At 50.1% G+C, this 11,422-nt stretch overlaps 1 protein-coding gene across 1 annotated transcript in view; it reads right to left on the minus strand.

Moving 5' to 3' along the window:
* Nucleotides 1–73: 73 nt before the first annotated feature.
* Nucleotides 74–11,422, minus strand: part of LOC108299010 (killer cell immunoglobulin-like receptor 3DS1) — a gene marked incomplete at both ends in the record, with an annotated part of 14,782 nt that continues 3,433 nt past the window's right edge. Inside the window, 7 exons of the mRNA XM_037735936.1 lie at nt 74–126; nt 588–689; nt 3,048–3,098; nt 6,428–6,718; nt 8,209–8,508; nt 9,954–10,238; nt 10,997–11,032. Of these exons, the coding sequence (XP_037591864.1) occupies nt 74–126; nt 588–689; nt 3,048–3,098; nt 6,428–6,718; nt 8,209–8,508; nt 9,954–10,238; nt 10,997–11,032 (1,118 nt within the window). The remainder of the gene's footprint in view (nt 127–587; nt 690–3,047; nt 3,099–6,427; nt 6,719–8,208; nt 8,509–9,953; nt 10,239–10,996; nt 11,033–11,422) is intronic.

Raw genomic sequence — 11,422 nt, forward strand, 5'->3', positions numbered from 1 at the left:
GGAGGGGCTCACATTCTTCGGGACTATTAGGGAATAAGACTCCATGCCCGAGGCTGGGCCAAGGAGGACCTACCTCCCTGTTCACTGTTCTGTCCGCCCCAGGCTCTTGGTCCACTACAGCAGCATCTGTAGGAGACGGAAGTCATCAAAACCCCTGGGAGGGCCCTTCTGGGTCCTCATTTCATGTGCAGACACCAACACACAGGGGGAGGCCATGGGTGCCTGAGGCCCCTCAGCTGCCAACGACCTGACTCACACATTCTATCTCTCTGAGTACAAGGACCCCTCCCATGAAGAGCTCTCAATTCCCATCCATTGATTCTGTCTCCCACTTTCTGCGTGTCATGGAACCTTCTCCTGGATGTCAGTGGCGGCAGGGACGTGAGGATACAGTTCAGAATCAGGCAAAGGTCTGTGAGCTGAGGGCAGGGGCAGAGTGTCTGGTGCGCTCTCTAGAAAGCCCTGCCTCTGCGGCTCCTGCCTTGGGCCAGAGACCATCCTGCCAATGAGGAACACACACCTGTGTGCTCCCATCACGCTTCCCCACACGGCCCTGAGGTCTCTGGCCTCTGCTTCGTGAGACTTACTCTTTTTGGTGGACCACCAGCGATGAAAAAGGAAGAAGAGGATGATGAAGAGGATGATGACCCCTGAGGTCCCAATCAGAACGTGCAAGTGTCTGGAGTTACCTGGAGGAAGATGGGAATCCAATAAGAAGCTGACCACAGCAGTTCCTCTTCCTGCATTGTCTCTTATCTCCTGATTGGCAGGTAGCCACGTACAACGTCTCTTTAGGACAAGCACCCAGATGGCGGGAGACCCGGCTTTCTCCTGCTTTCTCAGTTACAGTTCTCATAGTAACCACAGAAATAGCTGATGATACAACTGCTTTGGTGTAGATGTTTGATGCCCTTCAACCCTCACATTGAAATTTAACCCCCAGTGTGGGAGGTTGGACCTATTGGGAGGTGCCTGTGTCATGGGGGTAGATCCATCATGAATAGATTAATGCTGTCCCCATGAGACAAGATTACCAAGTTTTCCCTCTACTAGTTCCTGGAGAGTGGGTTGTGACAGAGAACTTGGAAGCTCCATCGCACCTCCGCCTCCTGCTCCCTCTCTTGCCGTGTGATCTCTGTGGTCTCTGCACACACACACTCACTTCTCTTCTGCCACAGTGGGAGCAGCCTGAGGCATCACAGAAAATAGATGCTGGTGCCATACTTCTAGTACAGCCTGTAGAACTGTGAGCCAAACACATCTGTTTTCTTTAGAAGTTACCCAGGCTCAAGTGCTCTTTGATAGCAGCAAAAATGGACCAAGACAGCCACGCCCTGAGATCAGGAGCAACGTCTCAGAACAGCCTGGGCTCTCCTCCTGCTCTTCCTAGAGGAGGATGTGATGCAGTGCTTTAGCTCAGTGCTTCCTGTGGCTCCAGGGTGCAAAACCCAGGCGGGGCTGGTTTTCGGTTCCCCCAGCTACACTGCAAATGGGGTGACTCCGTGTGTCCTGGGCAGGTTTTCTGAGCCTCGGGGGACTGGCTCGCCCTGAAAGGAAGGCTTCTGTTGTCACTTGCTGCTGATCTGTGAGTAATGAACCTGCTGTATGTAATTTATTCTGTCTGTGTTCTGTGTCCCTGGAGTGACTGTCAGTGATAGAAACTGGCATGGCCCCAGGAGCAGTCCAGGAGGCGTTCAGAGTCTTCTCTAGGAAGACGGACTGGGATGGATACACAGTGAACGTGCTTTACAACTTCCACATCCACAACACTCTTGACTCAAATTACATTCTCCAAGAAAAGGAAAAAAAGTGAAATCAAAATCAAAAGAAGTGAAGTTGAACTGTCTTATATCAAATAACCAGGAAATAGTGCGGAATCCCATGGGCAACGTGTTACTTTTTGTGATCAGACGTACAATAGGCTGCTGTTCTACCTGAGAGGCAGGGGAGGAACAACCCCCTCCATCATCTATCGCTTCAAAATCCAGCCTGTCCTTCTGTGAATTAGTAGGAAAGGGGACCAGGAGATAGCGCTGGCATTGGTCTCTGAGTCCAAGAACTGAGCTCACTCCAAAGAATGTTAGTTTTTACCTCCCCATAATCTATCTGTGTCTCCACACGTGATTGGAAGTAGGGGTGAGGTGGGGGATTTGGGTGAGGGGGCAACTTTTATGCCATGAATAGAGCACTTTCTCTATTTCAGGGCCTGTGCTGGTGGGTCGAGGGCTTTCCCATTTTCCATATGATCTCATGCTTTCCAAATAGGGAAGAGGTACTAGGCTGATTTTCTAATGTATTAGATTAGGGATCAATAAAGTAATTATAGAGAAGTAGAAAATGATAATTGGAATTCAGGTGCCTTTGTCATTTGTGTGAGTTATATAATATTTTCATATTTTTTAATTTTAGTTTTTGAAACGGAGCCTCCCTGTGTCGCCCAGGCTGGAGTGCAGTGCTGCAATCTCGGCTCACTGCAACCTCCACCTCCTGGGCTGAACTCATTCTCCCGCTTCAACCCAGGAGGTGGAGGTTGCAGTGAGTGGTTGCGTCGAATGAGTGATGGAGTCAAAGTGCGCACGCATGAGCTCGGTTCTCTCTTACTGCAGCGCTCTTGCTCTGCAGAGTCAGCCAGGGTTGCATCATGACCCACAGGAGTTAATTCCTTGGCAAGTGGAACTTCTCTAAAACGCCCCACTCTCATCAGATGTTCCCTTCCCTTCCCTCCCTCAGTTCCCTCAGGCATTTATCCTCCAGTTAGGAATGCAGGCAGAACAAACACTGCATTTTTTCCTGAGAAGGATGTCAGATTTGCAATCATTCTTCTAGCCTGAAGGACGTCTGACCTGCAGAAAATTGGAGAGTAAGAGACTTCACCGAGCCCTGTGCTGGCCCCAGATCCCTTTTCCTGTTTGAGTGTCTGGAGTTCAGAGATGGTAGAGGACAGGCCGTCAACCACAGAGCGGGGAGATGCTGAGCTAACGCTTGAATCCAAGGCTTCCACCTCCCCAGGTTTCCTAAAGCAAAGATAGGAGGGATCCTTTACTCACCAGTTTTGGAGCTTGGTTCTGTGGGTGAAGGCCAACCGCTTGAAGGGTTTCCTAGAACACAGGACAGGAGAGAGGTGTGGAAATGAGGATGCCTGTCTTCTACCCAATGGGAATTTTTGAGGTTCATTCATGGCCAACACTCTGTTATCTAATGTTGGACCCTGGGAGTCCTGGGGTCCTCTCCTCCATAACTTTCGTATGTGATGCCCACTGTCTTGAGACTTCAAGGTATAAAGAAAAAACACAGGCATCACACTACCTGACTTAAAAATATGTGACAGAGCTGTAGTAAGCAAAACAGCATGACGCTGGCATAAAGAAAGGCACATAGAACAATGGAGGGGAATGAAGAACAGAGACATAACCCATGCATTTACATCCAATGGCTTGTTTTTTTTTTTTTAATGGAATCTCACTCTGTCACCCAGGCTGTAGTGCAGAGGTACAGTCTCAGGTCACTGCAACCACCATCTCCTGGTTTCAAGCAATTCTCTTGCCTCAGACACCCGACTAGTGATATGACAGGCACCAACCACTGTGCTCAGCTAAGTTTTGTACTTGTAGTGGAGAAGGGGTTTCACCATGTTGGCCAGGCTGGTCTCCAACTCCTGGCCATAGGTGATTCACCTACCTTGGTCTCCCAAAGTGCTGGGATTGCAGGTGTGAGCCACCATGCACAGCCCATCCAATGGACTTTGACAAGGGTGCCAAGAACCTACACTCAGGAAAGGACAGTCTTTTCAATAAACGGTACAGGGAAAACAGTATCTACACGCAGAGGGATGAAACTGCACCTCTACCTCTCACCATACACAAAAATCAAATGAAAATGGATGAAAGATGAGTCTGAGGCCTGAACCTATGAAATGCGTAGAAGAAAACTTTGGGGAAATGCTCCAGGACATTTGCATGAGAAAAGACATTTTGTCTAAAACCTGAAAAACACAAGTAATCAAGCAAGAAATAGACCATTGGGATTGCATCAAACTAAGCAACTTCTGCACGACGAAAGATAAACCAAAGAAGTGATGAGACAACCCACAGAATATGAGCAACTATTCACAAACTATGCATCTGAGATGGGATTAATAACTAGAAATCGGACAGGCATGGTGGCTCACGCCTCTAATCCCAGCACTTTGGGAGGCCCAGGCCGGCAGATCACCTGAGGTTGCGTGTTTGAGATCAGCCTGACCAACATGGAGAAACCCTGTGCGTACTAAAAATACAAAATTATCCGGGCATGGTGGCACATGCCTGTAATCCCAGCTACTCAGGAGGCTGAGGCAGGAGGGTCCTTGAACCTGGGAGGGGGAGGTTGCAGTGGGACGAGATGGAACCATTACACTCCAGCCTGGGCAATAGAGCGAGACTCCATCCCAAAACAAACAAACAAACAAACAAAGAATCAAAAAACTAGAAATATAAGGAGCTCAAACAACCCAATAAAACAAATAATTTAATGAAAAAAAGAGCAAAAGACATGAACAGACATTTCTCCACAAACAACACATACAAATGGCCATCATGTCTATGAAAAAGGGGTCAGCATCACTTACCATCAGAGAAATGCCAATTAAAATCACAATGAGTTTTCATCTCACCTCATTAAAATGGCTTTTATTTGCAAGACAGGCAAAACAAATGCTGGCAAGAAGGTAGAGAAAGGAGAACACTGGTACCCTGTCGGCAGGAATGTAAATATGTTTTACGAAGAAAAGTATGGAAGGTCTTAAAAAAAATTTAAAAGAGGCCAGGTGTTGTGGCTCATGCCTGTAATCCCAGCACGTTGGGAGACCGAGGCGGGCACCTCACTTGAGGTCAGCAGTTTGCAAGCAGGCTAGCCAACCTGGCAAAATCTTGTCTGTACTAAAAAATACAAAAATTAGCCAGGTGTGGTGGCGTGCACCTGTAATTTCCAAAGACTTGGAAAGAGACTAAGAAAACGTGCAAATATTAGTTACAAAAATAAGGAAAGCTTTTAATTCATTAATGTTTCCTCTATTTATGAATTGCCATGGTTTAGCTGAGGTCAATGACAAGAAGGGCCCTTGTGTCAAAGAGGGAAAAGTCCTACTAGGGAGGCTGAGGTAGGAGAATCCTGTGAACCCAGGAGGTGGAGGTTGCAATGGGCCAAGATGGCGCCATTGCTCTCCTGCCTGGGCTACAGAGGGAAACTCCATCTCAAGGAAAAAAAAAAAAAAAAAAAGCTAAAAAGAGAACTTTCATAGTATCCAGCCATCTCACTTCTGGGTTTACACCAAAAGGAAAGGACATCAGTGTATCGAAGTGATATCTGCGCTCCCACGATTAGTGCAGCACAATTCACAATAACCAAGGTGTGGAGTGAACCTACCTGCCCATCAGTGGATGGGTGGATAGAGAGAATGTAGCACATACACACAGTGGAGACCCCTCCTCCATAAAAGCAATAACGTCCTGTCACTTGCAGCCACCTGGATGGAACTGGAGGGCATTACAAAGATTGCCATTTCTCACCCACATGCAGGAGCTAGCAGGTGGATCTCATGAAGGTAGAGAGAATGGTGGCTACCAGAGGCCAGGAAGCGAAGGGGAGAGGGTAACAACAACAAAAAGAATACAAATGTATCCATGACTACTGGACTTTACACTTAAAAACGGTAAAGGTGAGGCCGGGCGCAGTGCCTCACGCCTGTAATCCCAGCACTTTGGGTGGCCGAGGCGGCGGACCACAAGGTCAGGAGTTCAAGACCAGCCTGGCCAACATGGTGAAACCTCATCTCGACTAAAAATACAAAAAATAGCCAGGCGTGGTGGAGTGAGCCTGTAATCCCATCTACTTGGGAGGCTGAGGAAGGAGAATTGCTTGAAACCAGGAAGCAGAGGTTGCAGTGAGCTGAGATTGTGAAATTGTGCTCCAGCCTGGGCAATGGAGCAAGACTCTGTCTCATAAAAAGGTAAAGGTGGTAAATTATATGGGTATATTTAACATCAATAAATATTTTTCCAAATGAAAAGAAAAGGGCATAGGGGTTGCTGGTGATGACGTCTCTCTGTGGGTGAGAGACCAGGATGGGCTGCTGGGAAATGGGTGAGGTTGAGGGGCTGAGGGACCCTCTGATCTCCCCAAACTGAGCCCCGTCTCCCCTCCTCTGGGCCTGTTCTGACCTCCCTCTCCATCTGCTTGGTTGCTCGGAGCCTTAAATCGGGCCTCCATGCGGGCCATGGAGGAGGGCTTGGAGGTGCCCTGTCTGCCATCCTGCGCCCTGACCCCGCCCTCACACCCAGGCTTCGTCTTCTCTCTGCATCTGTCCATGCTTCCCTCCATCAGCAGCAGGAAGTTCCTCAGCTGTGGCTCTAGGATCATCAGACATGGGACAGGTATGGGGTTTCCTCACCTGTGACAGAAACGGTCAGTGGGTCACTCAGGGTTGACCGGTGGTAGGGAGAGTCATGGAAAGAACCGAAGCATCTGTAGGTCCCTCCGTGGGTGGCAGGGCCCAGAGGGAAGTGGGCCTGGAATGTTCCACTGACGTTCTGCACTGCAGGGAGCCTGAGTTCGGGGGCTTCCCCATCCCGGGATAGATGGTACAGGTGAAACCAGGTCCAGGAGCTGCAGGACAAGGTCACGTTCTCTCCTGGCCAAACCGTGGGGCCCGGCTGGGCTGAGAGAGGTTTCCTGTATTGACCTGGAAGGAGAAGAGGCAGTTTACTCAGGAGGCTCCTCCTTGTCACAGCTCCCTTCACACCTGAGCTGAGAACTCACACCCCTGCTCTATGAGCTAATGCTGTCTCACCCTCCACCCCGTCTCTCTTCATGTGTGTTTTCTCATTCTACCTTCTCGTCTCTCTAGGTCTCTGAGCTCACTCCCCACCCGAGGTAAGTTTTCCGTTTTTGTATTGTTTCATTCTCTCTGACTCTACTTGGATTGGTTGATCTTTTTCCTTTAATCCTGAGTCTCTCACTTTCTGTCTTTTTCATAACTTTCTGCATATTTCTAACTATTATGTAAGTCTCTGTCTATTTCTGTATTTGGTGTCTACAAATTATCTGTCATCAATATCTATGTATCGTCTATCTATGTCTCCATCAATTATCTTTCTATGCATCACCTATTATCTATATCTATGTATCATCTGTCTCTCTGTTTCTCCTCTGTCTGCCTATCTCTATCTCCATTGTCTCTATGTATCATCTATCACTCAATCAATCATCACCTATGTATCTGTAACCTATCGATGATCTACCATCTACCTATCTATCATCTATCTCTGTCTATCCATCCATCTATCGTCTGTCTCTCCACCTCCTTGTCTTTCTCTGCCTCTCGGTCTCTCTATTTCTCTGGAATCTCTGCAATCCATCCCACATCTCCATCCTTCTCTCTCCTTGTGCCCCTCCCTCAGGGCCCTGATTTTAGGGCCTTTCTCTGCTCCCTTCCATCATTCCCTCCACTTCTCTGCCCTCTTTTCTCTCTTTATGTGTCTGTGAATCTCTCAATCCCCTTCCCCTGGCTCATCCTGTGTGTGTTTATGTCTTTGCATTTTGATGTCCCTGATTTCTCTCTGTGTCTCTCAGTAATGCTACAATATATGGGATTAGTTGGAATATGAACCTCAGAATCCAGTCTGGGGAATCCAAATACATACAGCATACAGGGGTTGGTGTTCTGGGGCCATGGTATCCTGGGATGATTACAGATCCACTGCACGGAAGGCAGAGGTGTCAGAATAAACACGGCATCTGTAGGTGCCACAAGGCCTGAGGCCACAGGGTCCAACTCAGGTCAGATCTGGGTGTCTTGTGGTTCTCCTGGTAGAGAACACTTTGTAGAGGAAATACAGAAATAAAACCTCTAACCCGTGCCAGGTGTCTGAACAAAGCCAGCATGGAAGGACACCTCTCTATGGGACATGTCTGTCTGTCTGCGTGTCCCCTTTACCTCTTTCTATGTTTTCTTACTCCCTGTATGGCCCCTGTGTCTGTCCTCTGTTATGACGTGTGGTCTGTACTTGTGTCTCCTGTTTCTCTGTCTCTGCTGGTACAGACCTCACCAAGTCAGTCTCTCTCCATAAGAGCCCCACACTCATCTTCTTCATGAGCACCTGGGGCTTCCAAGTCCTGGATCATTCACTCTGTGTCCCAGTGACAATGAGAAGAATGTCTGGACACTCTTACCTGTGATCACGATGTCCAAGGGGTCACTGGGAGATGACCACTGATAGGGGGAGTGAGTGACAGAACCGTAGCATCTGTAGGTCCCTGCAAGGGTAGTCGTCATGGGACCTATGGAGAAGTTGGCCTGGGAGCTCCCATCATGGGGCTCTCCAACAAGAAACAAGAGGTCCTCAGTGATCCCCTTTCCGTGCAGAAAGAAGTACTCAAACATGATATCTGACCAACATTGCAGGATGACCGTCTCTCCTGATTTCACCAGGGGACCTGGGAGTGCCTGGAGGGAAGGTTTTCTGTAGAATCCTAAGAAAAGAGATTGTGAGTTTAGAAGGCGTCTCCCTTTCTCATCTCATCCATGGGACCTTGAATGAGGGAGGCTTCCCCTCCCTGGTGTCTGACTGTCTCCTCCCTCTGCGTGTCCGTGCTCCTTTCTGTGCCCGTCACCCCTGGTGCAGGTCTCCCTCCCTCTTCCCTGTCTCTGTCTCTAGTAGCCCCTGACTCCTTCCCACTGGGCTCAGCCTCATCCCTTGGGCTGTTGATTCTGTTTCCCACTAATCTCTTTCTTACTGTCCACGTGGGGGTGGAAGAGGAACCACGACAGGCTGCATGTCCAGGCTCTGAACAGCCTGGTTCAATCTGTTTTGGACAAATTGGAATCCCTGGCAGGAGGTATGAACTGATGAGTAAGGCGGGCACCAGTGTCCACACACCGTGTTCCTGGTGGGGATTGGGAGCCTCTCCTGCCATGTCTGTGCTTCTCCATGGTCCCAGCTTCCATAGGGCGGCCCCTGGTGCTGGCTCCAGGAACATCGACCCCTCCCTATGTGGATCGAGCCTGGTGGTGGCCTCAGCATCCCCCACTTGCTGATCTTGCGATAGCCACCCTTCTCCTGGTGGGGGTTCTTTAATTAATTTATTTATTTTGGAGACAGAGTCTCACTCTTTTGCCCAGGCTGGAGTGTAGTGGTGTGGTCTAGGCTCACTGCAACCCCTGCCTCCCAAGTTTAAGTCATTCTCCTGCCTTAGCCTCCCGAATTGTTAGGATTACACATGCCCGCCACCATGCGAGGCTATCCCTGTGAGTTTCTTAACTTGTCCTTGCCTGGGTTCCCGTGTTGTTTCTCGTTGCTGCTGTAGAAAATTATCACAATATGGCAGCAGGAGAGAACACACCGAGCCCTTCCACTTCTGGAGACAGAAATCGGACCCAGTTCTCCCTGGGCTAAAATCAAGGGGTCTGCAGAGCTGCATTTCCTCTGGAGACTCAGGGGAGAATCAGTTCCCTTGACTTCTGCAGCCCCTAGAGGCCACCTGCATTCATGGCTCGTGGCCTTCCTCCACCTTCAGAGCCCACAGTGGCTGGTGGAGTCTCCCTCCCACTACGCTGCTGCAATCCCCACTCCCCTCTTCCTCCTCCTCTCATGTGGGCACTTGTGATGACACTGAGCCCAGCTGGACAGTCCAGGCAGCTTCCCCATCTCAAGGTCAACTCATCAACAACCTGAGCTCCATCTTCCCCTTCAGTCCCCTGCCCTGTAACAGAAATAGTCACAGGCTCCAGGGATGAGAATGTGGCCATCACTGGGGACAGTTATTCTTCCCACCACAGCACCCACTTCCCTGTATTCAATCCTCTTTACCCCAAATACAGTCAGGGCCTGGGTGATCGGACCCTGACGGACACCCCACCAGAAGCTCTGGGATTCAGGAGGTGGGACAGTGAGAAGCCCAGACAGGAGCCCTCTGACCTGTGACCCTGATCACCAGGGGGTTGCTGAGTGCCATCCATGGAGTGGGGGAGTCTGGGTGAAAACCCTGACATCTGTAGGTCCCTGCATGTGCTGTGGTCACTGGGAACATGAGGTAGCTGTTCCAGAATATTCCACCCTGTAAGTCAGGATTGAGGATCCCATCTTCCTTGTACAACCTGAACTTTATAAACCTAGAGTGATGGTGACACCGAAGAGTCACGTTTCCTCCTCGAGGCACCACAGCGCTGGGCCAGGCAGACAGGGTGGGCTTGTCCTGACCACCTGGGGGAGGAGGAGGCATCACCTTAGACAGGAAGATGTGGAGCCGCCCCTCCCTCCCTGTGCTCAGAAGATTCTCCCCCTTTCCATGTTTCTAAGGCTGCTGCCGCACTTGGGTGCCCAGGGCTATAGGAAGGACCCATCCCGCATAGGCATGGTGTCTCCCTACAACAAACGTGTCAGCTGAGAAATTTGAGCAAGTGCTGAATGAGGGACTCTTAGTAGATTTTAATACTGCAAAATTACTTACATAAAACAACACAAAGTAGACATGGGCTACAGGGCACATCCTTTGTGAATGGAGTATCGGCCAATGCGTGAACCACAATAAACAACGGAGCCCCCATCAGAGGACTTAGAATGTGAAGCTCATGGCTGTGGTTCCCCCACCTCTTCTGGTAGAATGACAGCAGCCCCGCGGCAGCCCCTACTGTCATGGAAACGCTGGAGGGTGTGAGTTACACCTTTGTCCTCAGAGGGTCGGCCTTTCCTAGCACTGCTTCCCTCCCTTCCTCTGCCGGTGACATGACTTCCTCCCCGCACACTCCAGCTTGGAGCACCCCAGTGTCACCCCAGTCCCCACGGAGCTTGACTCAGCCAAGGGAAGGAAAGGCTGGGAAGGGCTGGGTAAGAACTATGGACCGAGCATCCCAGGGTCCTGTCTTCCTAGTTTATGAGAGACCCCCAACAGGATTTTTCTTCTGTTTCAGGAAACTCCCTTAATGGGAAGATGACACCCTAAGGTTTGGGCAAGGACTCACCTTCATGTGGCCAGGCCCTCTGGACCAAAAAGAACCCTGGAAAGAAAGGGCATGATGGATGATCCATCTGCACACACACCAGGCCTGCCCTGCTGCCCCGAGTGTGCTGTGTGCCTTGGCAGCCAGGCCCTTTTTAGGTTGAAGGTAAACTCAGCCTCATTGCCCATCTGACCCTAGACAACAGGGCTCTTGGCTGTGCAGAGGCCCAGCCTCCAAGGCCAGGTCTATACCTGGAGACTCTTATCTCCACTAGAGGCAATATGCCCTCTCCAGGCCCATATCTCCACCCCAGGACAATATATCCCAGGTTCATATCTCCATAGCAGGCGCATATCCCCACCCCAGGCCCATATCTCTACCCCAGTCCCACATCCCCACCCCAGGTCCACATCCCCACCCCAGGCCCACATCCCCACCCCAGGCCCA

This window comes from Cebus imitator, unplaced genomic scaffold (genome assembly GCF_001604975.1).
Source record: "Cebus imitator isolate Cc_AM_T3 unplaced genomic scaffold, Cebus_imitator-1.0 Scaffold1399, whole genome shotgun sequence".
Taxonomy (NCBI): Eukaryota; Metazoa; Chordata; class Mammalia; order Primates; family Cebidae; genus Cebus; species Cebus imitator.